Raw genomic sequence first — 27,481 nt, forward strand, 5'->3', positions numbered from 1 at the left:
CCAATGGAGTCTTCCCAGAAATATTTAAATCAGCAATTGTCATCCCGATTCATAAAAAGGGCGATCCGTCTGAGATAGTAATTATCGTCCAATCTCACTTCTCCCAGTTATATCTAAAATGCTTGAGAGAATTATATTCCGACGTATTTCTCCCTTTTTATTTGGGATTCATTCTTCAGATTCGTTGATTTCTCCTCATCAATATGACTTCCGTTCCAAATTTTCAACTGCTCATGCACCAATAGACGCCACACAGTTTATACGTTCCCAACTTGACCTTAAAAATACTGTATTGGGCTTATTTCTGGATTTTTCTAAGGCCTTTAATATGGTTGATCACAGTGTTTTATTAAGTAAACTCAACAACTTAGGGATTCGTGGAGTTCCTTTCTCATGGTTTGGCTCTTTTCTCTCTGGTAGAGTACAGAGAGTGAGTCTGGGCGGGGTGACTTCACATCGCCTACCTGTCCGGAGGGGCGTCCCACAGGGCTCTGTTCTTGGTCCAATACTTTTTCTCCTTTATATTAATGATTTGGTTACGGACCTGGGTCCATCAGTGCACCCGGTACTTTTTGCTGACGATAGCAACTTTTTCCTCACCGGTCCTAATTTACCATTCGTCGTCGCCTCTACTCAAGCCCTTCTGAATAGAGTAGAGGAGTGGTGTCTCGTTAACTGCATGACCATTAACAGCAAGAAAAGTCAGGTTGCATTATTGCGAACCCCTTACAAAAAAATGAAGCTCAGCAAGCACTTGGCCTAAAATATTCTACCAATCTCCTCCCACAGGTCAAAGTTGCCAAGTTTCTTGGTGTTTACATAGACTCCTCCCTATCATTTGCAACACATGTGTCCTACATCAGAGCCATAATCTTGCGACAGGTAAGTATGATTAATCGTGTGACTTATTTTCTTCCTCTCGATATCCTTGTCACCCTTTATTACTCTTTTATTTACCCATATATCTCATACTGCGGATCTGTTTGGAGCAACACTTATCCTTCAGTTAACAATAAATTAAAATCTGGCCAAAACCGCACCGTCAGAGCAGTTTTTCGGCTGCCCCGACTATATCCCACCCAGGGCTTGTACTCCGATTTTGGTATTATTCCTTTTGAACAAATCACCAAAAAATTAAATCCATCCCTTGCATACTCCGCTTACCATAAAAATCTTCCTCCCCATTTATTATCTTATTTTAATAGTAATAATTCTGAAGGCCTCTATCTCCGTTCATCCAACCGTTCCTTCACTGTCCCCAAGTGTGTCTCTAGTTCCGCCCAGCGATCCCCCATTCATAAATCTATACTTCAATGGAATATAATACCCTCCATTGTCGATCTACCCACAAGTTTTCGCACGCTGTATAACAATGTACTAAAATTTTGATATTATAATTCTCTAAATTCTTATTCAATTTGCTTTAATTACCCATATTTTCTCTTTTCTTTTTTTTCTCTCTTCTTCATTTTCAATTTTTTGTTGTTATGGTCCACAACAAGTTCACTTCCAGGATCTTTATTATTATTGGTATTATGTTTTTTTTATTTGAATAAATTGGATTGAATATTGCTAATTAATATGCTTCTTACAGAGACCAGGTTAATGCCTCGATAATTACGACACTCACTCTTATCACCTTCAAAAATTACATTCTTAATCTTCAGTAACTTATTTCTAGCCTTAGACCCGTCATATTTAAGAAAATCATTTACCATAGTATCAGCACCAGGGGCCTTTGTTATTTTGTAATCCTTTTAGTAATGTCGCTAATTCTTCCTCACAGAACAAATGTTCCTTCACATCCAAGGTATCACAAAGTTTCCCAGTTCCCTCTATAGCTTTTCCTGCAACTCTATCTCAGTTTAACAAATTTGCTAAATGTTCTGTCCATCTCTCTTTAATTCTTCCCGTATCACTAATTGTGGCCCCGTTCCTATCTTTACCTGGGACAAGTCCGGATTGACTACACCCTCACCATTCATTATCATGCCAGAAAATATTTTATAATTATGCCGTCTAGCTGCATCTTCCAGATCCTCGGCAATTTTATCTATGGCCTCCACTTCACACCTTCTTAGTTCACATTATAATGCTTTCTCCACTTTCTTTACATTCCCCTTGTTTTCATATTATCTATCACTCAGATAATTCTTGTACAAGCCCCTTCTCCTCTCTATTAAACATAAAGCTTTTTCGCTAATATTCCTAGCTGCGTTCCTAATTTTCTTTCCTAAGACACCATAAGCAACTTCACAAATCGTTGTGTTAAAATTATTCCATTCATCTTCTATATTTTCAGATTTTAAACTCTCCAGTTTAGCATTCAAGTGTTACTGGACAGTTTCTCTCCAATTCTCATCCTGGGTGTGATCAAACTGATCCAGTTTGATAAGATAATAAACATAAGCTATTGCTTATAATTGCATAATTATAATCTCATAATTTTCTAATGATACAATTATATAAACAAAATAATTTTGCTCAGTAATGATCACAGTTTAATGAGATAATAAAGATACGCCAGCGTTTATAATTATTTATTAATGATATAGCTATTATATAATTATCATTTTCTAATAATAATTTTAGAATAACTGTTCAGTAGTATAATTTTGCTCAGTCCTGATCAGAGTTTGATGAGAAAATAAAGATGTGCTATTGTTTGCAGTGATCACTCTACAGGTACTCTCGATCAGGTATGTGGGAAGGGGGGCTCAGGGCCCACCTCCTACCAAAAAACTCCCAAATTTTACTGAATTTTAGCAATTTTCATTTAAATTGTCAAATAAAAAGGATGTAATGTGGCCATCCCCCCTCGAGACAAAGCAAGCGTACGTGCCTGAGCAGAAAATTAATTTGCGGAGAATCCAGGGTTTAAAAGATCCCAAGATATTATAGGAAGAATAATATATATCATCAATGAATTTTTTACATGTGAAGTTGAATATATATGTATGTTTATATATATATATATATATAGCAAAATTCTAAGAATCAATAGATTGCTATAAAAGGAAATCAGAGGCTTAATGCCGGTCGGGATTTAAAATAAATATCAACATTCATTAAGATCCGATCACCCATTCGTAGGATACCTCGATTTTCACGTTTTCCAAGAATTCGGGTTTTCCCCTCCAACTCCTATCAATGTCGCCGGATCTGGTCTGGATTTAAAATAACAGTTCTAAAGCACAAGATCCTTCTAGACATCAAATTTCATTAAGATCTGATCACCCGTTCGTAAGTTACAAATACCTCATTTTTTCTAATTTTTCCGAATTACCCCCCCCCCCCAACTCCAGCAAAGAGAGCGGATCCGGTCCGGTTATGTCAGTCACCTATCTTGGACTTGTGCTTATTCTTTCCACCAAGTTTCATCCTGATCTCTCCGCTTTAAGCATTTTCCAAGATTTTCGGTCTCCCCCCCTAATGACACTGGATCCGGTCGGGATTTAAAATAAGAGATCTGAGTTTGGGGGTCCTTCTAAATATGAAATTTCATTAAGATACGATCACTCTTTCGTAAGTTAAAAATACCTCATTTTTTCTAATTCTTTAGAACTAACCCTCCCCCCCCCCACTCCCCCAAAGAGAGCACATCCGTTCCGGTTATGTCAGTCCCGTATCTAGGACATGTGCTTATTTTTCCTACCAAGTTTCATCCCGATCCCTCCAATCTAAGCGTTTTACAAGATTTTAGGTTCCGCCCCCCAACTCCCCCTTCACCAGATTCTGTCGGGATTTAAAATAAGAGCCCTGATACAAGATTCGATCACTCCTTCGTGAGTTAAAAATACCTCAATTTTCTAATTTTTCATAATTAACCCTCCCCCCAACTCCCCCAGAAGAGCAAATCCATTCCGGTTATGTCAATCACGTATCTAGGACTTCTACTTATTTTTCCCACCAAGTTTCATCCCGATCCCTCCACTCTAAGCGTTTTCCAAGATTTTAGGTTCCCCCCTCCAACTTCCCCAATGTCACCGGATCTGGTCGGGATTTAAAATAAGAGCTCTGAGACACAATATACTTCCAAACATCAAATTTTATTAAGATCCCATCACCCGTTCGTAAATTAAAAATACTTCATTTTTCTATTTTTCGAATTAATCGGCCCCCTACTCCCCCCCCCCCAGATGGTCAAATCGGGAAAACAACTATTCCTAATTTCGTAGTAGCTTATCGTCGTAGCTTACCTGGAATTGCCTAAAGTAGCAAAACCAGGACAGACAGACAGACCGAAAGACCGACAGAATTTGCGATCGCTATATGTCACTTGTTTAACACCAAGTGCCATAAAAACAACTGAACAAATACATGACACGTCAAACACTTCCATAAGTCACTGTGATAGCATCAGAGACCAAGGATGGTTCAGCTTCGAAGGATGTGTATTATATACAGAGACCTGCTATTTTTAAGATATAAGGGGGACAGCTAAACTGATTTTTCTAACAAAATAAGAGTTGCAACTCGATGAGGAAACGTAGAAGATATTTTGCGAAACGAAAGAAAACTAAGTAAAGTTCTTACTTATCAGTTTTACTAATCACTTTCCAATACGGTGCTATATACAAATAACGTGGTAGAGCAACTGAATTAAAAATTTTCGAAAGAAGATGGCGGTTGAAATACCATGTCATTATAACTACTAGTGCCACTACTTATAACTCACTGCAGCACAAAGCCACCTGAGGCCAACATAGCTACGCACGCTCCTCCTCCAACCTAATCTATTCAAGACCTCCCTCTTTACACCTTCCTGGAAGTTCCCATTTCCTTTAGATCTTTATTCACGACATCCTCCAACCCCAGACGAGGACGACCTGCTTTCCGTGTAGCCCCACATGGTTGGCCAAAAGGGACAATCTTCAGCAATCTGTCATCCTTCATCCGCAGAACATGGCCTAGCCATCTAAACCTTTCTTTCATTATAGCCCTAGAAAGCGGGATTGAACCACATTTTTCGTACAACCTACCATTTGATTACTACTGTCCTTATAACACCACATTATAAATAATGTGGTAGAACAACTGAATTAATAAGTTTCAGATAAAGATGGCGGTTGAAACGCCATTTAGCTTATTTGTCACATAAGTAGCACAAGATAGCCCTATTCGGAGCTTGATGTGAGCTATATGAGCTATATACGTGTTCCATGTCCTCCAGCTCAGGACAAAAATAGTAAGACCCCGGAAAAAATCTAAAGAACTGGAAGCCATCCTCTGGAATAGAGCAAGACACAAACACTAACAGGTAAGAAAATGTATTTAAGTAACCAAGTAGATAGATACTAAAATCTTTCACTGAAAAATAACTCAATTAAAAAAAAATCCTAACAATCGTTGTAATTAATAAACCAATTCTTCAACGCTGAATTTCAAACGTCAGTATGAGGGGAAAACTCAATTTCTAAAGCAAGAGTCTAGCATGTTGACGGTGAAATTATAAGTCCATAGTGTTTTAGATAAGTTAATTTTCCCATATTTACCCATATTGAATTAGTAACTATGCGCAGAAAGGTTAAATAGAGAAACACTAATTCACAATGAGATTTAGACACGCCCATACTTAGCCAACGCCAAGATTTAGTTAACGCCATAATAACATTTATCTGTTTGGTTATTTGTTGCTAGTTCAAATAGAAAATTACCTTTTTTCTTCTACTTGTCTGGATAATTACAAAGACACTTTTGCATAACCTCATCACTAGAATCAAATTCCGGGTCCTTCAGCAGGCTAAAGTAGCTGAGATAGAACTCGGGGTCTCGTATTAGCAAGTGGAGATCCATTCCATTCCGCCACCCCTGAACAACAATTGTTGTTTGCTTAAATTTCTCCACACTTTTTGCCAAACAGTTAAAGACAGATAACAAAGCTGTCCTTCAAAGTTAAATTTAGCCAAATTTCAAAGAAAAAGTTCAAATAAACTGAGCTTCGGTGCAGAAGTGTCAATTAGAAGGGGGTAGGAAAGTGCATTTTTCGATGTTTTCTTTGAAGAAATTGAAAAAATTACCCCCTAGATTTTGATAAACGTCCCCCCCCCTTAGTTCTCATGAATTGATACCACTGCTTCGATAACCTTTCTAAATAGCTCCAGTAATTATTTAAATCTTACTATGAATGGCTCTAGCGTTAGCTAAATCTCATTGTCAATTGCAGAAAATTTGTGAGGTCAATATCTTCTCAGTCAAAGATGTGTCATCTAAATATTTTTGAAACATACCTTCTTAAAAGGAAAGATTAACAAGAAAAAAAAATGTTAGGAAGCAGACCTTGAAGAAGCAGCATTGTTAGAAGAGAACGCAGAAGAGAAGGCGTCGGAGCTAGAACTGCGCTGGCTTTCAGCTTCAATACCATCAATCCACTTCCTGGCTTCGGTCATGTGATATTGTTGACTGGAACTGAACACGGTCATTGTTATTAGCGTGTTAATAAAGCATATAAGCATTATTTGCAAATAAAAAAACGCAATGCTTGATACTGGAAGAACAACATTTAGTTGATTGGAATCAAAAGTCGCGATTTTTATTTTTGGAGAAAATTTTTCATCAGATTTTGGAAGCTCCTCTTTTAACATATACCTAGTAGAATAACGGGAAGGATCGAACGTTATTTTACCCTGATTGGTTAAACCTAGAAACTCAAGGTCGTTTGTGGATACATTGAGAGAATTGGAGCCCTTTTTGATTTGTCATAACCTTTGCTTGAAAACTCAAAATTAACACTTTTGATGGGTTAAATTACATTTCTATATCTATGTTACCAAAATGATCGATAATACCAACTTGATAATACCAAACTAAAGTTAAATATTTCAAAAAAAAAGAATTTTTATGTAATCAAAAATTGTCATTCAGTATTCACTCTTTTGTTTTTGTTTGACATTTTTTCTATCAAACAGCAAGGAACATCTCAGCCCGATAGCAACCGAAAATCAAAAAAATAAATTTTGATAACAACTAATACATCACAAGAATTTACTTTTTGTGCTGATTCCAAAAATATAAAATGCATCAAGTTTATTGTTACTAATCAAAAGCTAGGTGCCTGAAATTTTTTCCGAGAAGGGGGAAACACCCCCAAAAAGTCAAGGGCATGTAAGGTTAATGATAAAACACTCGATTAATGATAATCTTACCGTCAGATTCAGCATATTAGAGAGCCCTACCGTAGAGGTTTCAAGCTGCTATCTACAGACACGTGAAAGTTTATGTATTTTTTTCCCAGAAGAAAGGTAATGGATGCGTTATTTGTTTATTGTTTTTTTTTCCAGAGGTATCGTGTCGGACCAATGGTCCTAGAAGATCGGAAAAGGGCTCATTCAAACAAAAATTACAAGTTCTAGTGCCTTTTCTAAGTGATAACGAACACCGAGGGCAAATAGCCACCCTCCCGCGTTTCTTTTACCCCAAAGATATTCCATCAAAATTTTGAGATTCAGCAGCCATTTTGTTCAAAATAGTTGAAAGGTCCAACAACTATGCTTGTGGGATGACATGGTCCCTCATAACCCCTGGAATAAGGCTGTAAGTTATGTAGCTTGGCTATTATTTTTAAGCAGTATTTGTTATTGGGAAATATAAGGACATTTTTCAAGAGAGTTTTCTGTGTGTGAGTGGGATGATATTTTCAAAAGGCAGAATTTTCCCTGGGGAAGAAAGCTTCCAAGGTGAATTTTTCTGAGGAAATTTCAAATAGGGGGAATTCGCCAGAATTCATATACGGAATTCTTTTAATTTGTCCTACTTTCTGTATGGCTGCTCAATTTTACATGTGGAGAAAAGTTCAGTGCGAATTGTTCGGGGGAAATTTTCAGCGGAATCAGAATTGTCCGGGGTATTTCTGCATGAGGGGAATTTTCCGTGTGAGAAATTTTCTACAAATGGGGGATTTCTGGAATGATGTTAAAAACGATTAGATATTTAAAAGAAATAATTTTTTTAATGAAAGTAAGGCGAATTTTCCAGGGATATTGTCCAAAGAAAAAATTCCGAGAGGGGATGTTCAGCGGGGAAGGCATTGTTCGAGAGAATTTTCCAGGGGGATATAGCATGGGAGGAATTTCCCACGGGAGCATTTTTTTCGTGGGGAGATTTTTCACGGTATTTCCCTGAATTATTTAAAAACGATAAGAAATTCAATAAAAAACAATTTTCAACTGAAAGTAAAGAGCAACATTGAAACTTGAAACATGCAGAAACTATTCCATATATTAAGGGGGATATCCCCTTTTTTATAGTACTAAAGAACTTCAGCGTATCGAGCAAGGGATTGAAGAGGGGCAACCCTCATCGTATACAGAATAGTTCCTTTTCATTTTAAATTTAATTGTTGCTCCTTATTGTCACTCGGTAAAACTTTTAATCACAACCTGGCTCAGGGCAGAAAAAGCCAATTAGAGCAAAGCGCTAAGTAAATTTTACTTTAGCTAAGTAAAAGTAATTTGTAATTGTTTCGCCCAGTACTATTTCCCACTACTGTCGAATTAAGTAGCCTGTTAAAAAACAATGATCAGTCAATTGTGGAAAAAAGCGATATTCATTAAGTTTAGACCATAGATTTATTACCAGAATAGATGCGATATAATACAAAAAAATATCAGGGAATACGCGAGCAGGGAAAGAACCACCATTCATCAGCTGGATAGAATGATGGACTGTCCTAGGTTACTTAAAATGGCAGAAAAGAATCTGGGAAGAATCCTTAACAAGCGTTTCCGAATGGCACTGAAGAAAAGCGTTAGGAACTCACAAGAACCCCCTCTGCCTGTAGTCTATATAAATTTATGCGCCTTGAACACTGAATTCCAACGTAGGTTCCAAGCAGAGCCAGATCCGGGGGGAGACTTTGGTACCCAAATAAAGTACCACGTTAATGGCCTTTAAGCTTCCTTCGGGTGAATATACGTAAAGTTTTGATACCATAATTTAAATATAACAAGGGGGACATCGGAATTTTAGAAACGCCTAGGTGGGGCATGGCTCGAAATTGGTTGGGAACCAATGCCTTAGATAGAATTGAAGTTGCTATAAAATGTGCGCTACTTTTTCATACCGATAACAGGGCTTTTGATACAAGTAGCAAAAGTGAAGCAAAATTTCATTAGTAAAATCAAAGAAAAAAAAATATAGTATATGGTATATAGTATAGTATATAGTACAAGAATGTAGAATAATATAGTATAAGAATAGCATAGTATAAGTATATTATAGTATAATAGTATAAGTATAAAAGAATAGTATAAGAATAAGTATAGTATATAGCATAAAGAATGATCATGCATAAACTCAAGACGGCTATTAAACAAATTGAAACCCGCACGGTGGAAGTGAAAAATAAATCATGTCATTGTTTCAGAAAATACTCGTGAGAAGTTTACACCTGATGAACATCCAAAACGATGTTTTACAGAGCTGATTAATAAAGATGACTGAAAACAGAAAATATTACAGTTTGAACAATAAAATTTTTTTCGATCAAAATGAATTGAACGTTTTTCTGAAGAACCATAATTTATCCTAGATATACAGTACGATAGAATTACTGCGAAAGAGGGAAAACTTGAAAAATGATTGTTGTAAGTAATACGATGCCATCTACTTAGTTTCTAAGACTAAATCGATCTATCGTAGGTAAAGAATGAACGAATTTAGTGGTGATGAGTCTACATGTCTGAAGTTGCAACAGTTAGTGGTTACTGATGAAACTAAATAGCCAATCCGGACTACAGTCACCCTTATGGGCTAATCTTGACTGATAAGTCAACCATGAAAATACATTTGGAACAGGGGCGTTATTTGCTATGAGGAAGGGGGAAACTGCCCCTTCCAGGCCTCAGTTTGCCCGCCAAGACCGCCAGTTTGTCCCCCCAGCTGAGATTTAATTTTTTCCAAAATCTTGTCAAAACTAAGATAAACCTGCATAATTCAAGCATCAACAGAAACAGATAAGTTTTTATGGTACGTATTTACCTTTATTGCACTTTATAGTACTAAATAGTACCTTCATGGTGTCAAATGGCTTATTTTATAGTTTTTACTGTCATTTTCACCTGATCCGCCCCCCCAGGATTTAGACAAAAACACCACTGGTTTGGAAATTGAAAAATCCAGGCTCAATTGTGTAAAATTCGATTTTCCCAAAAGTTTGATCAAAGTATGGGCACAGTGGGCCCCTATGTCCAGTTCCCTTCCCTTGCAAAATATAAATTCACTGAAATTTCAGAACCATTTTGGTTCTTTCAATATTTCTTAAATAACGCTTAAATTACAATATTTATAATTATTAATTTATTTGTTATTTAATAATTATTAAATAACAATATTTCTTAAAGAAAACGCAAACGTAACAATGAGTGCAAAATCAATAAGGAGACAGCAAAATGAAAAATGGAAAACTTTTATTCCTTCATTATTAGCATTTTTTTCAGGCTTATAAAAGAGAATCTAATGACAAGTCAGTAACGCCATTTTGGTGTTACTGATTTCATCCAGGGAAAGGCGCTGAAGATTGGTCTTAGGGTGGAATGATCGAGCGCAATTCGAGACGTGGACATTCGTCACTCTCAATGACTCCTCTCAGTTGTATAAAAGTACGAAGAGGATAATTTCCTTGAAAATATGAATTTTTGTCTTAAAGAGAATATATCCTTGCCTCCATAGGCTCTTCGTCAGTTGTGCAAAGATTTGGGACGCAGGAGATGTTCTGATCTAAACTTTTCTACTCCAACCACCTGATAAGTCCATTAGAATATTATGGTACTCGAACTAATCGGTAATCGTTTACCAGCAAGACTTGATAGTTCTATTTTTCCCAGGAGAAGGTTTTAGGTGTTGGGTACATACACCGGAGATCCAGGGCTAAAGGACCTGAGCTCTGAACGTGATTCCTACCCTAAATAAAAGTAGTTGATACGATCCTGTGGTTGTATAGCCACGTGGTTAGCACCATGAATTTGCATTTCTATGTCTTTCAGGATCTTGGTTCGAGTCCTTGTGTCTCGGATTATTTGGTTTTGAACAGGAGCCTGTGGCGTGCCTCTGTGAGCTCAGTCAGTGTCTACCCAGCTCTAAATAGTTACATGAAGAAGTCTGGGAGAGACAAAACACGAAGGTTGTGTGACAGCTAATGATGACTGGGCCCAACGTCCCACTGAACCTTCTAGCTGAAGGGGTCATTACATGGAGAACAACACCGCCTATTTGAACTATAAACTTTTTCATGGTCTTTTACCTTACAAGGCCCTATAACAATGGCATTATATATACGGTGTATATATGCCCCTTCCCCCAAAATCGCTTGAATCTCTCTGCAAATTGTGACGTTTAAGTGAATAAGTGACGTTTAATATGCCTTTTTACGCACACAACACCACATGAATCAGGCAGTTGAAAACACTGTTTTCTATGCAGTGGTGAAAATACTATTTTCTAGCAGTTCATTGGCTCATTTATTTCCTACTTGTTCGTAAAACACTAAATGAAAGCACGGCTTATAAATTCCGTCTATAAAAAAAACAGCATTTGAAAAACAATTCAAATCTAAGCTTTTAGGTGATTGGAGCGAGTGTAGATGGCATTACACCGCAGTGTAAATGCCAGAAAAACAAAATCACAAACATACATCATCACTGAACACAAAAAATAAGCATAAGGAAAATGCTAAAGATAAGAATAAGCTACCTTGTCTGGTCTTCTTTCAAGCTTAAAATAAATTAAATAAAAAAAGTTTTTTCAACTGAAATTAAGGAGCAACATTAAATCTTAAAACGAACAGAAATTATAACGTATATGAGGGGGTTCTCCCCATCGTCAATACCTCGCTCCTTACGCTAAAGTTTGAATTTTGTTCCAATTTCTTAATGACTCCTGAATCACAAAGGTCGTTCAATTAGAATAAATAACTCTTTTGAAAGTACTTCAGCGTAAAGAGCGAGGTATTGACGAGGGGGCGAACCCCCTCATATACGTAATAATATCTGTCCGTTTTAAGTTTTAATGTTGCTCTTTACTTTCAGTAGAAAAATCTTGTGTTTTTATTTACTTTCTGATAGATTTTAAATAATGCTGGGAAATTCGGCGCCTCCTTCATGGAAAATTATCTTTCCCATTAAAGATTCCTTTTTCACATGTATCTTCCCGAGACTTGTCCAAGAAATTCTCTTCCCGAGGGAGTGTAAAAAAAAATAGGCTTAAAGGTAAAGTCTGCATCCCCCCTCCGTATAAAATTTTTCAAGAACCTTAGTCTAAATATCTAGACTCTCTTTAGCAATGTTAACTATAATCAACAAGTTAAATTATCATTGGAAGAAAATACAGACAAAATTAATTCATGTCAATTTCTTGAAAAGAGTCACCGAATTTGCAATGCAATCTTTTGCCAACAGTGGTGGATAGGGTTAATGTTTATGGTGGGGAGGAGGCACGGGTAAAATTTAACTCCCTAATCGCATTTTTTTGCTCCTCAAATCCTGCAATTAGTGCAAAGTTTGACCATCTAAGGGGGCAAATGCCATTAAATCACTCCCTGGACCCACCCCTGATTGGCAATGGAATATATATTCTGTTGCAACGATTAATATAATTAGTAATTAATTGTGATGATATTCATGATGTTAATAATCGTGGCTTGTATAGAAGCATGTTTTATTGGGGAGGGGGCAAATAAAAAAGGCAAACCACTTGAAACCTATACAAAACAGATATTAATTGTAAAAACCTTAAGATTTTCATGGAAAAGGTCAAGTCAACAAGCCTTACCCCCACCCGGGTGCGTGTTAAGCGGGGGCTTCTTGAATTATCAATGAAATTTTCTTGGTGAAATTAGCGGTAACAATCAAAACCCCAAGAATGTCACTCGTTTGGTACTTTCAGAAGAATCTTAAGAAATCTTTTAATGTCTTGATGACTTTCGTTAATTAATTTTTTCTTTTACTTTTTATCCTACTATTTTCTCAGATCCTTATTCTCATAGGATGGACTACTGAGCTGGGTTAGAAATTTTTTTGTGGGGGGCGTTTGACTTGTGCTCAGCATCTCGTAGCTTGGTTTCAAATATACAATTGGAGATATTAATAATTCTTCCGATAGCTCTCTGTCTAATTTTTGGTTTGGAGTTTTATATTCGTTTCATCTTTGTTTCTCCCCTTTTTTTTCTAGTCATTACTGTTGCTTTTCTCTGCTGAAGTATTTTTGTTGTACATTTATTGGTTGAATAAATTAATTGATTGACAATAATAATGATAATAATTTTTTCTGCTCTTTATTCAAAAAAGAGGGTACACACAGGAGTAACCATTACATTAATGCAGAACTATAGAAATGTGAAAGCAGGAAATGCGCCTGTGTTTAACAAAATATTATTTAGACGAATCTTACATGTTGCCGAATTCTATGTTAATTTTGGGCGTGACAGGAGAAAATCAACATGATGATGTAATAATAAATGGAGACAATTTTGCATATTTAGTGATTAGTCGTATAGAAACTGTCCTCTGTTTATGCGAAATTACGGAAACATGCATTCCTTGGCAGAAAAATAATAATCATCAAGTAATAAATTACTTTCAAACATTTTAGGGGCGTTCGACCGTAATTACCGTTTTATTTATTGGTGAATAATGAATTTTGCGGGACTTCGATGTTTTTCACCGGTCAATAAAGCTCTTTAGTAATTCTTACCTGGGATAGATTGTTTTTGCGGGGCCCTTTCTATATGTTGAATATTTAAATAAAATATACCAGTATAGTAGTTAACGTACTTACAGCGTACTTAGCGTACTTAGAACGTACAACGTACTTAGTAGTTCACGCATGTTGTGCTTTAAACCTATGCCGATTAAATTTAATGAATTTGACATGAACTCTTATACGGATATTAGTTTTCTATATTATAAACTTATAATACATAATAATAAACACATTAATAAATCTCATCCAGCAATGCAAACTTAAAATAAATATATTTTAATTATTTGAATAACTCATAATTTATCCCTTATCGTAAAAAACCAATTTGCCTTAAATTTAAAAATATTTTTTTTCATTTTGATCGTAACACGGGATCCGTTCAAATGCAGGGGCTCGATCGGGCCCAATCACCCTTTATCCGGCCACTGGAACATGGTCTTTGTGCATGTTCTCCATAGTTACACTCATGTTTTACATCCCCCCGCTAAGATAGTCCTATCTACGTACATGGGTGTAGGAATACAAGGATTAACAAAGAAAAATGTTAATCATATTTGAAATATAAAATTATGGCCCAGTCCGTAGGCCAACGAGATTTCACGAGATATCTTACTATTACAAGACTTGGAGACTTGGAGATACTTAATCTCCTCTAGCTGAGGTTTTTCGGTGCTTCCATGAGCATAATATTCCTTTCCTTTTCAAGCCAGAGAAATAAAACTGAGCCTTTGGGGGGAAAGTCAAATGTAATATTTTATGTGTATTTCAGGATGAATAAATCTTGTCTTATTTTAAAGTATGGGCGGGTTACTATTTTTCAAAATTATTCACACAAGGTGGCACACACAATGAAAAGCACAGTGGCGTCAGTTAGGAGGCGGCAAGGGGCATGTGCCCCTAGATTTTGAAAAATGCCCTTTGGGGGCATTTCAATGAAAAATGCCTTTTTTGTATTTTCATTGACAAAACTGATAAAAAACGAAAAGCTTGCCTCCTCTCTAAATTTTGAAAATGCATTTCCCTACCCCCTCTAAATTTTTTGAACTGATACCACTGGCGCTGTGGAAGTGTACTATGTGTGGCAGAGAGTGGGCAGCCTTTTGAACATTCTTGATTTTCTTATTATTATTCATTATTTTTTTTCATTATTTTGAACTACTAAAATAATTGCAGGAAAGAAAAACACGAGAAAACACGAGAAAAACAACTCCAGAAATTAGCGTGAAGAAAGTTTTCAAGAAAAGACAGTATATATATATATATATATATATATATATATATATATATATATATATATATATATATATATATATATATATATATATATATGTATTAAGTAAAATAGGAGAAACGTGCATTCAAGCATATGAAAACCCAAAACGAGTCTTAACACGCTGACGTAACTGTGTTTAACAAAGCAACAACATCTATGCACTTACTAGCTTTTGTCCTTCAGGCAATACCTTATAAAGAAAAAGAAATTGTCAGTTTGAGAAACTAGTCACACAAAACATTACAGAATTCATCAAGCAAGAAAAAGATGAGATGCAACTTATGACGTAATGGATGAACAAAAACAAAGCTAATTGCTGGGGCGACTGACGAAATGACTTGACACAGCATTCTGAGTCTCATGCCCACGCCCTGTTAACATCCACAATTTTAATCATCACATTTTACGTATATTACTCACGAAGATGGATACGCTATCGGGTAGCGACCCTACTCAAAAATTGAAGTTAGGTTAATACTATTGAGATATACCCAGACATGATGAAAATATAAGACTTGATTAACAAAATTATGGAAACTCCAGAAGAAAATTATGGAAAGCAGGCCGCCCAGAACGCATTATATCAAATACCTAACTTACCTCAATCATTTCTATATATTAAATATTCAATCAAAATATACTAGCATTATAGTTTTTCTCATTGAGAAAAAGCTAACTATAACCGGTTGCAGTCAGAGAAACCAACTTTACTCAGATCAAGAACTTGAGTGGTGTCACTATAATACATAAGTATTACTATTATAATAAAGGAGGGGTCAACCACTTTTCGTATGTCTCAGAGCGCCATTTGTGCCACACAGTTGTGCCACTCGTGGCACAGTCCCCTCGATGCCTAGCACAGACTCGCCACGATAGGTACAAACCACCTAGTGTACGTTATTTATGAAAAGTCGGCAACCCCTTGGTAATAAACAAAGCGCTTGTGCACTGTTTGGAACACAAAAGGTAGAAGGTATTTCTCTCAGACCTTACCGCCCAGCATGTCAGGGACACTCATAAAGGTGGGTTAAGCAGGAATTTTTCACTTTCATTAGCGAAAAAAACAAACAAATTAGTCAGCATTCCGTAATATTCATTAAAAATGTGAAACTTGTCCGGCAAAAAAAAGTGTTTTCATATCTTTGTCTTCCATCTACAGACATTTTATGTGGGTTTACTGCCCCCCCCCCACAAAAAAACTTCTGTGGAAGCCCCCACTCACTGTTTCTTAAGCTTCCAAACTTGCATACAACTTAAGTGATATATATTACCTGTTAAAATACAACAGTTCAAAATGAAACCTTTCAATAGACAGTGAAAAAAAATATAAAATCTTTAACTGAATATTTTAGACACATATACAGCGTCCATCATCAGTATATGTGTCACATTGTATATGTGTCCGAAATATTCAGTTTAAAAATTTCCCCAACGTCAAACACCTGTTTCACGAAACCCTCATCGGTACTGGGTTGTATGTGGGAGGGAGGGTCACGAATTTCCTAGCGGTTTTTCGAACCAGATCAAAATTAGGGTGGAATCTCCTAACCCTATCCCCTTCTCGTACGTAGGTATAACTTTATGTGCCATCGTTATTTCCTTGTCAAGTTCGATACTTCGTGATTAGGAACATAGGCCTGATTTTTAGAAGGTGGTCTATCAAGTTTTCATTTGTTATCTATATATAAAATTTTCACGTTTTCTAATTAAATTATTTTTGCGAAGGTCTTTGCAATGAAAAGTCCGTTTTATCTTATGCTTTAAAATGTTGGCATAAATCCTGGAACTTGAGACACGAAAATTTGACTGGTGAGCGCAACGACATGTGCAACATAATTATCTTCTTCTCTTGTACCAGCCGAGTTTGAACCTAGGAACCCACGATTGGGTACGCAACATGGTAAATCATTTTCCCCCCAATTTAAAAGTGTTCAATTAAGTTTTTAGTATTGTAACTAGTAGTATAGTCAAATTCTATTTCGAGGAGGATTAGGTAAGATATTAGCTAAGATATGATATTGTCCCTATTTTGTTCAAGATACTAATTATTAGGGATTACACTAAAAAGAAATCGAATTAAAGAAAATGCATTAGAACTTTTCTTAAGAATATTTGATTTCTGTACAAATTTGGTTTGTTTTAAAAATACCTTTTTGCTGAAACTTTCGCCTATGTAATGACGATGACGTTGATTTCTCCTTGTGTTTTGTCAGACAAAAAAGACCAATTTAAATTTCTTGACACTAGTATCCAAACTAAAATGCCTTAAAAGCCAACATATTTTTTCACACCCCATTTGCTCAATTTTCTTTCGCACCATCTGTTTGGTAGCGGTAAAAGTACAAACATCTAAACTTTACTAGCAAAAAAAAAACAAAAAAACAGCCATGTCGCTATTTCTTTGGAGTCTTAATGAAAATAGCGAAAATGCACTACAAAAAATAAATCAAAGAAGATAGACAGCCAAATACATTGATATAAATTCCCCAGGTACACGCGCAAGGGTGGGGTGATAACAATTCCTACTTCAGTATATCCAGAAAATTTTTATTCACTGTATCTTCAGATTTGCTTCCAGTTTAGCCCTCTCCCCGCAAACAAATGCGTACAGCTCTGGGCTGTATTCGAAAGCTTGCTGATTTTAATGGTTTGGGTTATTTTATTTTACTTATTTTTCATGGACTGTTTCATAATGCCAATAATAACAATAAAAAAATAATCTACCAAATTTGGATATAGTCTATGGGTATATCCCAGCATAGGGGGGGGGGGAGGAGCTAGGGTTCATTTAAATGGGAAGCAATTCTGGGACCTTTATTATTTTGGAGTGTAATGAAGTAAAAATTATGTCAGCTTAAAAAAAGTTTAGTTAAGAACAAAACATAATCCCTTGCCACCCTGACTAGGGCAAGATAAAGGACGATTGGAGTGTTGAGTCCAATCAGGCCCTGCATTTAAAGGGCCACGCGTTAACATTAAAATGAACAAAAAAAGATTTTGAAATTTAAAACAAATTCTTCTTGACGATAAGGGATAAATTATGAGTTATTCAAATAATTAAAGATACAATTATTTTAAGTTTGCACCGCTGAATGAGACCTATTAGTGTCTTTATTATTATAAATTATATATTATCTTTATTATTATTCACATTATCATGGAAAACTGAGAACCGTAAGAGCTCATGTCAATTAATTGAATTTCAAGATAGTCCTATATTAGAGATTTTATACCAAGTATGTGAACTACTTTACGTACGTAAACTACAGTGCAGTTATATTTTAATAAAAGTATAGTATACAGAGAGGGCCCCGCAAAAAAAACTGGATCCCGCACCTATTCAATCCGTGCCTGACCCTGTTGTCCACACAATCAAACTAAATGTTACGTTCTGGTATAAAATTTTGGATGAGAGGCTTTTGTCTATCTTGGAAAGTAGTTGAGGACGGTGAATAAAAGTATTCACCATTCAGATCATTACATTAGTAATGATCCCCAAGAAGATGTTTTAAAATGCCCAACTCACCCCTTTCCCTTCCAAAAGGCACTAACCTTTGGTGACCTTTTAGAATCGTTGTGATATAAAAATGAAACCTTGATAAATATACTGCTCGGTTCTTAACTTAGTGGTTGACCCCACGAGAAGGAAACACTATAAAATTTTGAAAACTACTTTTAAAGAATTCTTACTTACATTATTTATACAACGTTTTACTTAACTTTATCCCCCCTCCTCCCACGATTGTCAAACATTTAGCCCAAATCATATATTCTCCAGGAGTTTTGTCGTTGCTTTATGTCGTCCACGTTATTTGTCGTTAAATTAAAATGAAGAAAAGAACCGCGTACGGAAACTTCATAGAAAATACATAATTTGGGCTATATATTTGACCATTGTCGGGGAGTGGGTTAAATATAGTAATTTAGCAATGATGTAGGCAAATACTTTAGTATTTTATAAATTATGTTTCAAAATTTGGTAAAATTGGTGCCTCTTAAAAATGACCTATATATGGGGTCATTACAAATCTGTAATAGTTTAGAAACAAATTTGGGCTATATATTTGCACATCAGGGGGGTGGGGGTAAAGCATAGCATATACTAAATACGTAAACTAACCATTGCTGGTTTTTTTTTTTATGTGTTTGTGCATATCGAATTTTAATGAGAAGAGAGATCACCAGTGCAACATAACAAAAGAACAAGCAAAAAAAGTGCTTAAATCTGAATTTGCGGTAGAAGCGATTATTATATTTGTAAACAGCATTAAAAAAGGCATCGAGTGGTATATTCACTTTATATGAAGGCCAGTAACACTGTTTGCACCAATTTTGCCCAAAATTTTATAATTGTACATTTCGAGGAGTTTAACCACTGTTAGTACCAACTGCTCAGATGCAGTAGCGTAAATTCGTCAAAATCCGGGGGAGGGGGTGAGGGTCAAAATTGGAACCAATTTTTCCAAATCAAGCGAAAATGATAGTGAAAATTGAAAAATTAGCCATATTGTAACGAAAAAGTTGAAAAAGAAAACTGGGGTGGGGGGAAAGAAAAAAGAAAGGCAAAGAAAACTGACCCGTTTCCCTCGACGCTTGAATTATTCAGGCTTGTCTTAATTTTAACAATATTTTTGAAGAAACAACATTTCATTTGGGGGGAGGGAAACTGGGGTCTGAAGGGGTGTAGGTCTGAGAGGGGCAGTTTCCCCCCTTGCACCATAGCAAATTACGCCCCTGGTCAAATGAGGCACAAAAAACTGGTTTGAGCCTCTCTTTGGTCAAATTGTTTTCGGTAAAACTCTAGTTAATTGACTTCTTGCTATCTCGGAAAGGGTTTAGGTTAGGAAAATGAACCTTTCAGGGATGGGTCTACAGGCTAAAATACGCCCCGGAAACGCATTTCAAAGTATCCAGCTCCACTCCTTCTCCCTCTAGAGGGCCCTGAAATTTGCCAACATGACAGGTCTATACCTATTGAAATTTTGACGAAACAACATTTTACCTGAATTTTCAGTTACTAGTTGCCTTTTCTCTGCCTTTAGTACTGAAAATGCAATTCCTGTTATTTGAGTAGAATTCTGAGCCATATCAATGTTTTTTTTTCAAAATTAGGAAATGTATTTACATATCTTTTAAACCTTATAAAATGGGATTGAGCAAAGTTATGAAGCTGAAAACAATTTTGTTGTACTTCAATTAAGCAGAAGATCTGTTTTACAAGGTTTCACTTTTATAACGCATATCTTTTTAAAGGTCATCAAAGGTCAGGGCCCTCTAGAGGGAGAAGGAGTGGAGGTAGGTACTTCAAAATACCTTCCCGGGACATACTTTAGCCTGTAGACCATCCCTGAAAGTTACATTTTCCTAACCTAAACCCTTTCCGAGATAGCAAGAAGTCAATTAACTAGAATTTTACCTTGTTTTCTTATCACGAAGATCGGGTTAATACTTCAATTTTTAATATGGCAGAATTGACTTACTTAGAATTTGCAACGCTCGGCATTCCGCGACTAAAAACCGGCGATTCTCTAGTCATCAGCTCTGATCGGAATTTCCCCATTTCATCTTCCATTTTCCTCATTTCCTGGTCAAATCTCTCCCTTATCGAATTAAATTCGGTATCGATCACACTGAAATCTCCAAGTCGAATTGGAATTCTTTTATCCATATTGATTAATCAAGTTCCGCAGAGTGACTGATACTCGAATTACTTTTCAGTTCTGGAATCTATTTTGTGCTGTGGTAGCCTGCGCCAGAATTTCGGAGACTCCGTGGTGGGCAGATATAAACAGAAAATGGACGAAACAACTCCGGTCATAGTCTCCGAGACAAACTATATATCTTATTTCTGCTTTTAATTTTATTTAATTTATTGAGAAAACGTCAAATTCAACTGTGAAGGGAAGGATCAAGATCGAAAAAGAACACAAGAATCACTTAATACGCATATACATGTAAAATAGAGTTTATCCCCCCCTCCAATGTTCATAAACTGCTTACGGTAAAAATACAGTTTAAGGGCTCCTCTGAAGGAATAGTTATGAAACAAAAAGAGTGGTACATTAGGGTTGCTCATTTTACGCTCTTTTCAAATATCAGGGTCATTTTTTGTGACAATGCACCCTCCCCTGATGGTCCGTATATAGCCTTCCATATGGATGGTCCATGTATAGCCTTCGGATATTAGCTTATCCAACCAAGGGTGTATCCATGGTTTTTGTTCGGGGAGAGTCTATTTTTTCCAGGGGAAGGGGGTACGAAAACTTCAAAATAGACATCAAAAATATGTTTATACGCATTTGTGTTACGTTCTTGCGTGTCGGACAAATTTTTTGGTGGGAAGGGGAGGAGGTCCAAACCCGCAACCCCCCTGGATAGTGCCTTGTATACAACACTAAAAAAAGAACACTATAACAGTGTAATCCTTACTTTGTAATGTGCAGCATATTTCTATTAGTCAGATTATTAGGTTTCCTTCCATTGTAATTCACATTTTATTTTATTTCAATTAATGTTTTTATTCAATATTGCATTCAATCACTTAGGCAAAACTTATTTCACAGTGTCAAAATGCGAAAAAAGCTGATAAAAAGAAGAGATGACGCAATACGAGATGCAAAACAACGGAGAAACTTATTAATAGGGCTATATCGGGGATCATAAGGGAAGGGTGGTGAGGGTAATGTAAATGCAGAAAAACGACAATGATATGGTAAAGGCTAAACGGAAAGCAGGTCCTCCTCGGTTGCAGTGGGAGAAGGTTTTAAGGAAACATTGAAGGAAATGAGAACTTCCTGGGAGGGTGTGAAGATGGAGGCTATGAATATATTGGGATGGAGGTTGGGACGGTGTGTGCGCAGCTGGGTTAACCGCAGGTGGCTTAGTCCTGCGGTGAGTTGTTAGTAGTAGTAGTAGTAGTAGTACTAATTGGAAAGGGCATAAAACAAGGAATATAATAGTGTTACCCTTTTTTGAATTGTGCCGCATTGTGCTTCCTGACTGAAGAGCCTTGAAATATCAGCGCCATCGTTAGGACTGTAAAGGCCAGTGCTACATTCTTTAACTTTTTTTTTACTCTTTTTGTTTTGTAGTATTTCTTTCAGAAGAGTCTCTAAACTGTAATCTTACCCTAGTTATTAAAATTCTGTATATATGTATAAAAAAAGAAATGAAAAAAAACAAAATTAGTGAAGCCTAATTGGATAATCCTATTGACTTTTTCTTATGTTTTTTCCAAGGGGTCTTCTATTGAACTTTATAACCGAATAATAATTTACGTATTGTCTAAACAAGCCATAGAGCCAGTGGGATGACACGTTTGAAAAAGGAAAAAAAACTGAAGTGCATACTCTTTTGCAAGGACGAGGGAAAAACGTTGGTCTTGTTCCCAGAAATTAAAAAATTCTGCATTACCATAATCCTAAAGCCCCCTACCAAAAAAACAACAAAACTTTTTTTTTGGAAGTTTAGACTCAAACCCTAACTATGAGACAAAAACAGAGTACACCCCAGACGCGACTAAAAGAGAAAAGTATTTGAAAGTTGGTCTTGCTTCAATTTTTCTAATCGACATATATCAGTCAATTGGCTAGCATTATTAATGGGGCCCCAGATCTGGTTTTGCAATGCTTTCAAAATATTTTTAATTTTGATAAAATTATTGATTTACAAAATGAAGAACACATTGAGATCCGCAGGTTGTGTAAAAGTAATGAGTGTAGTAATTTAAATTTGACACTAAGAACAAATAGACAGAAACACTTTTCAATAATAAACTGGATTCGCTTTTCGTGTCTAGCTAATTCTTGTCATCTCGCGAATTTCGGCCTGGAAATTTTCCACCAATCGTAAACATTAGATGGAAAGCTGAGATGACGTAGCTGGCCAATTCACGAATTACTCCATATAGCATAGGTAAGACTGGAAACAATAAAATAAGCCCATCGAGATAAATCATTGGTCTCCCTCCGCCAATGCTTTTTTAAGCAAAGTTCCACTTTTTTGGCTTTTTAATGCCTCTTTCTGTTAATTTTCCTTCCAAGCATTTAGGCCGTTTGACTCAAAGAAATAGTACTCGCATGAGTTCATTTTTTCCTTCGGTCTTTTTACGTATTAATTTTTTTGAAACATAGTTTTTTCTGAGGGAAATAAAGAGCAAAGTTAAAGCCAAAAACGAACAAAAATTATTGCTTTGCAATCTATTTAATATATATATCGATAAAAATAGTGCAAATCAAACAACTGATGATATTTTTCTATGTTTGTACGATTATAGAAAACTAGCAATTTACTGGAAACATAAAAACCAAACATAAAAAATAAGAATATAGGCTTAGGAGTCAAAAATGTGTCCTTAGCCTGCAACAAACTAGTCATATATAAATATTATATTACAAAATAATTATATTACAAAATATTATAAATATTATATTACAAAATAAATATTATTTTGATAACTGTAGTCACTAAACAGCATTCAAAAAATAATGGATTGATTTATCAAGTAACATCTTGGTCTCACCAGGAAACATCTTGGGGTTACGTAGGAGGATCTTTCCACGGAGGAGTTTATCATGAGGGAAAAGAATTTCCATGAAGGGGGCACAGGATTTTCTGGCATTATAAAAAACAATGAGAAAATAAATTAAAAAAAAGTTTTCAGCTGGAAGTAAGGAGCAGCATTAAAACATGAGACGAAAAGAAATTACTACGTATATTACGTATTTTCTCATTGTTTTTCTTAAAATAATGCTAGAAAATCTTGCACCCCCCCTTCATGGAAATTCTTTTCCCTCATGACAAATTCCTCCATGGAAAGATCCTCCCACGTACCCCCCCCCTCAACGCAAAAAAGTCCCCCTGAAAAAGTATGTACACTTCCCAATAACCATTACTATATGTAAACAATGGTCAAAGTTTGTAAGTTTTTTAACTGGCGGCCCCTCCCCCAGGGACTGTAGGGGATTAAGTCGTTCCGGAAGAAATAATTATTAGGTTTTTCAACTATGCCGAACAAAACGACTATCTAAAAATTTTGATCCAGTGACTTTGGGAAAAATGAGCAAGGGAGGGGGTCTAGGTGCCCTCCAATTTTTTTGGTTACTTAAAAAGGGCACTAAAACTTTTAATTTCCGTTAGAATTAGCCCTCTCGTGACATTCTAGGAATACAAAACTTCTACAGTAGGGTTCTCTGATACGATAAATTTGATGGTGTGATTTTTGTTACGATCGTGTGAATTTTAGGGGATGTTTCCCCCTATTTTCTAAAATAAGGTAAATTTTCTCAGGGTCGTAACTTTTGATGAGTAACACTAAACTTAAAGAAACTTATATATTTAAAATCAGCATAAAAATGCGATTCTTTTGATGTAACTATTGGTATCAAAATTCTATTTTTTAGAGTTTCGATTACTATCGAGCCAGGTCACTTCTTACTACGGTACGTTACCACGAACTGTTTGATTTCACGATTATTTTGTAGACAAGTCCCAAGTGAAGCCATCTTGATAGCATTAGGACTAAAGACTAGCTTTAGGATTTGTATCATAACTAGAAGTTCTCTGTTGTACAGACAGAAATAACCGGATTTCTGGAGTTCACATTATGGTTTTGTTGTGTTTTTTTTTTCCTAGCACCCCGATTTCACCTTATTTCTAGAAAGTGGTAAGGGTCTAACCTCTGCGATTTTTAAAGAAATTTCGGACCTTAGGCCGGATTGATGAATATGACTTTGTGTTTTGGAAAGCTTCGTAGAACTCTTGCCTTGGGCCAAAAATCTGTTGTTTTTACCCATTTCTGTTCGTGATTTCAGTTGAGTTTATCATTCAGTTTTTCGCAATTGGGATTGCGATAGAAATATAGTATCAGATATGCCTCTTAGACTTTAAACGTTCTCTCATTGCTAAGGAAATTAGAGTTTATCCTTTGCTCCTTTCTAAGTGATGACGTTAGAAACTTAGCCTACGGCAAAAAAAAGTCAACTTTTGAACTAAGACAGATAGATTTTTTTTCGACGGCAATCGATAGTTCTTGATGAGCTGATCAAAGTATATGTCATCAATTTTTTGGTAAAAAACTCCTTTATGAGATGTATCAGTTTGAAAGTTTAAAGGGGTTGACAGCTTCAGTAGTAAGGTACACACTGAAACCAAAAATAAGCCGATAGAGAAATGGTATCAGATATGCCTCTTAAACTTAAAAGTTCTCTCATTGCTAAAGAAATTAGAGTTTATCATTTGCTCCTTTCCAAGTGATGACGTTAGAAACTTGGCCTGCGACAAAAAAGTCAACTTTTGAACTAAGACAGTTAGATTTTTTTTTTTGACGGCAATCGATAGTTCTTGATGAGCTGATCAAAGTAGATGTCATCCATTTTTTGGTAGAAAAAATATTTCATAAGATATACCAGTTTGAAAGTTTAAAGGGGTTAAAAACTTCAGTAGATAGGCACACACTAAAACCAAAAATAGGCCGATACCAATTGTAAGACATATACGAGAGTTTTAAGCAATAGTTGGCTATTAGCTCATAATCATCTTCGGCAATGAGGGGTTCGTAACCTTTGCTAGTTGGTGTACCTATTATTTGTGTCCGGTGTAGTTGATGGTAAGACCAATTTGGTTCCATTGGTAAGACATGTAGGGGACTTGTAAGTAATAATGGGCTGTTAGGCTACAATCATCTTCAGCATTGAGGGGCTTGTAACTTTTGCTAGTTACAATGAGGGGTTAGAACTTTTGCGAGTTGGTGTACCTAGTATTTATATTAAGATCCTTACAGATTAATAGCTTCAGCGTTTAATCGAAGCGAGGAAACAAAATCAAAGCGTTGCTCTCGCAACACTTTACTCGGCGAAGCCGAACAAAAGTAGCTGCAACACCTCACGTTGCCCATGCAACGAAGATCTAGTTTTTCTTCATTTGATACGTCCATTTCATCAATGTTCTTGATACGTGATTGAAAGTAGCCGTTACTGGATTCGCTCTCTTTGGGGGAGTCGGGGGGAGAGCTGTACAAATTTACTTGATAAAGTCGTTTTCCCAGATTCGACCATCTGGGGGGCTAAAGGGAGAAGAAAAATTAGAAAAAATGAGGTATTTATAACTTACGAGTGGGTGATCGGATCTCAATGAATTTTGATATTTAGAAGGACGTGACTCAGAGCTCTTATTTTAAATCCTGACCGGCATTAAGCCTCTGATTATTCTTTCAAATCAATCTATTGATTCTGAGAATTTTGTTAGAGCTCATACCATATGAGCTCTTGGCTCTTAGCTCTTCTTGCCTCGTCACAAGTGCCATATGAAACCCTTCTCCCCAGCCCAGCACCCCCTTAACGGAAAAATTCCCCCTGAAAAAGTTTGTACACTTCTCAATAGCCATTACTATATGTAAACTATGGTCAAAGTTTGTAACTTGCTACCCCTCCCCCAGGGACTGTGGGGGATTTAGTCGTCCTCAAAGACGTAGTTATTAAGTTATTCGACTGTACTGAACAAAATGGGTATCTCATAATTTTGATCCAGTGACTTTGGGAAAAATGAGCAGGGGAGGGGCCTAGGTACCCTCCAATTTTTTGGGTCGCTTGAAAAGGACACTAGAACTTTTGATTTCTGTTAGAATGAGCTCTCTCGTGACATTCTAAAATCACAGGGTCGATACGATCACCCCTGGGAAAAAAAAAAACAGCAAAAAAACACGCATGCGTGATGTGCATTCTGGCAAAAAATACAAAATTCCACATTTTTGTAGATGGGAGCTTGAAACTTCTACAGTAGGGTTTCCTGATACGCTGAATCTGATGGTGTGATTTCCGTTAAGATTCTATGACTTTTAGGGGATGTTTTCCCCTAATTTCTAAAATATGGCAAATTTTCTCAGGCTCGTAATTTTTGACGGGTAAGACTAAACTTGATGAAACTTATATATTTAAAATCAGCATAAAAATGCAATTCTTTTGATGTCAATATTGATATCAACATTCCGTTTTTTACAGTTTTGGTTACTATTGAGCCGGGTCGCTCCTTGCTACAGTTCGTTTCCAAGAACTGTTTGATTATTGTAATGTAAAGGTTATAAAAAGGACATATTTCAGCAATGTCGTAGAAACGGAAAATTATACTCAATTTAACATTCCAGAAAATAATGAGGGGGATATTCATAGAAACATAATATTGCGATTACCTTTTATTTTTCAAAAGAGTATGTCTTTTTCAAAAAAACTCAGTCTTAAAATTTCAATATAGCCGTGCCAGAATGCACCTAAGCAAGCTTGAAGCTGCAAGTTGACAAAAAAAATTAAGTTCTGAAAATAGAACATTTAACTATGACTGGTCTTTTGTCTTACTTCGACTGGTTCCCTAAGGTTTTTTTTTTGCGATTTAACAGAGCATTTTTCTGTCATTGATCTGTTTTTTTTGTAAACTATTTTGCATTTTCGCACATCTAGTATGCTGCAGACATGATCTGTTTTGCTTCATAAGATATTGAAGTTTCCGGATCTAAGGATAAAA

The 27,481-nt window shown here is 36.1% G+C and overlaps 1 protein-coding gene across 2 annotated transcripts in view; it reads right to left on the reverse strand.

Annotated features, from left to right (window-relative positions):
* LOC136030872 (alpha-crystallin B chain-like) overlaps nt 1–20,689 on the reverse strand; it is a 49,332-nt gene extending 28,643 nt beyond the window's left edge. The window contains exons 1-3 of one of the 2 annotated variants that reach the window (XM_065709938.1): nt 20,449–20,689; nt 15,135–15,158; nt 6,280–6,408 (exon numbers count right to left, since the gene is read on the reverse strand). In XM_065709938.1, the coding sequence (XP_065566010.1) occupies nt 6,280–6,408; nt 15,135–15,158; nt 20,449–20,636 (341 nt within the window). In that variant the 5' untranslated portion in view covers nt 20,637–20,689. The remainder of the gene's footprint in view (nt 1–6,279; nt 6,409–15,134; nt 15,159–20,448) is intronic. The other variant, XM_065709939.1, reaches the window with a different exon arrangement.
* Between the last annotated feature and the right edge of the window lie 6,792 nt (nt 20,690–27,481).

The sequence above is a fragment of the Artemia franciscana genome, chromosome 9, assembly GCF_032884065.1.
Source record: "Artemia franciscana chromosome 9, ASM3288406v1, whole genome shotgun sequence".
Lineage (NCBI taxonomy): Eukaryota > Metazoa > Arthropoda > Branchiopoda > Anostraca > Artemiidae > Artemia > Artemia franciscana.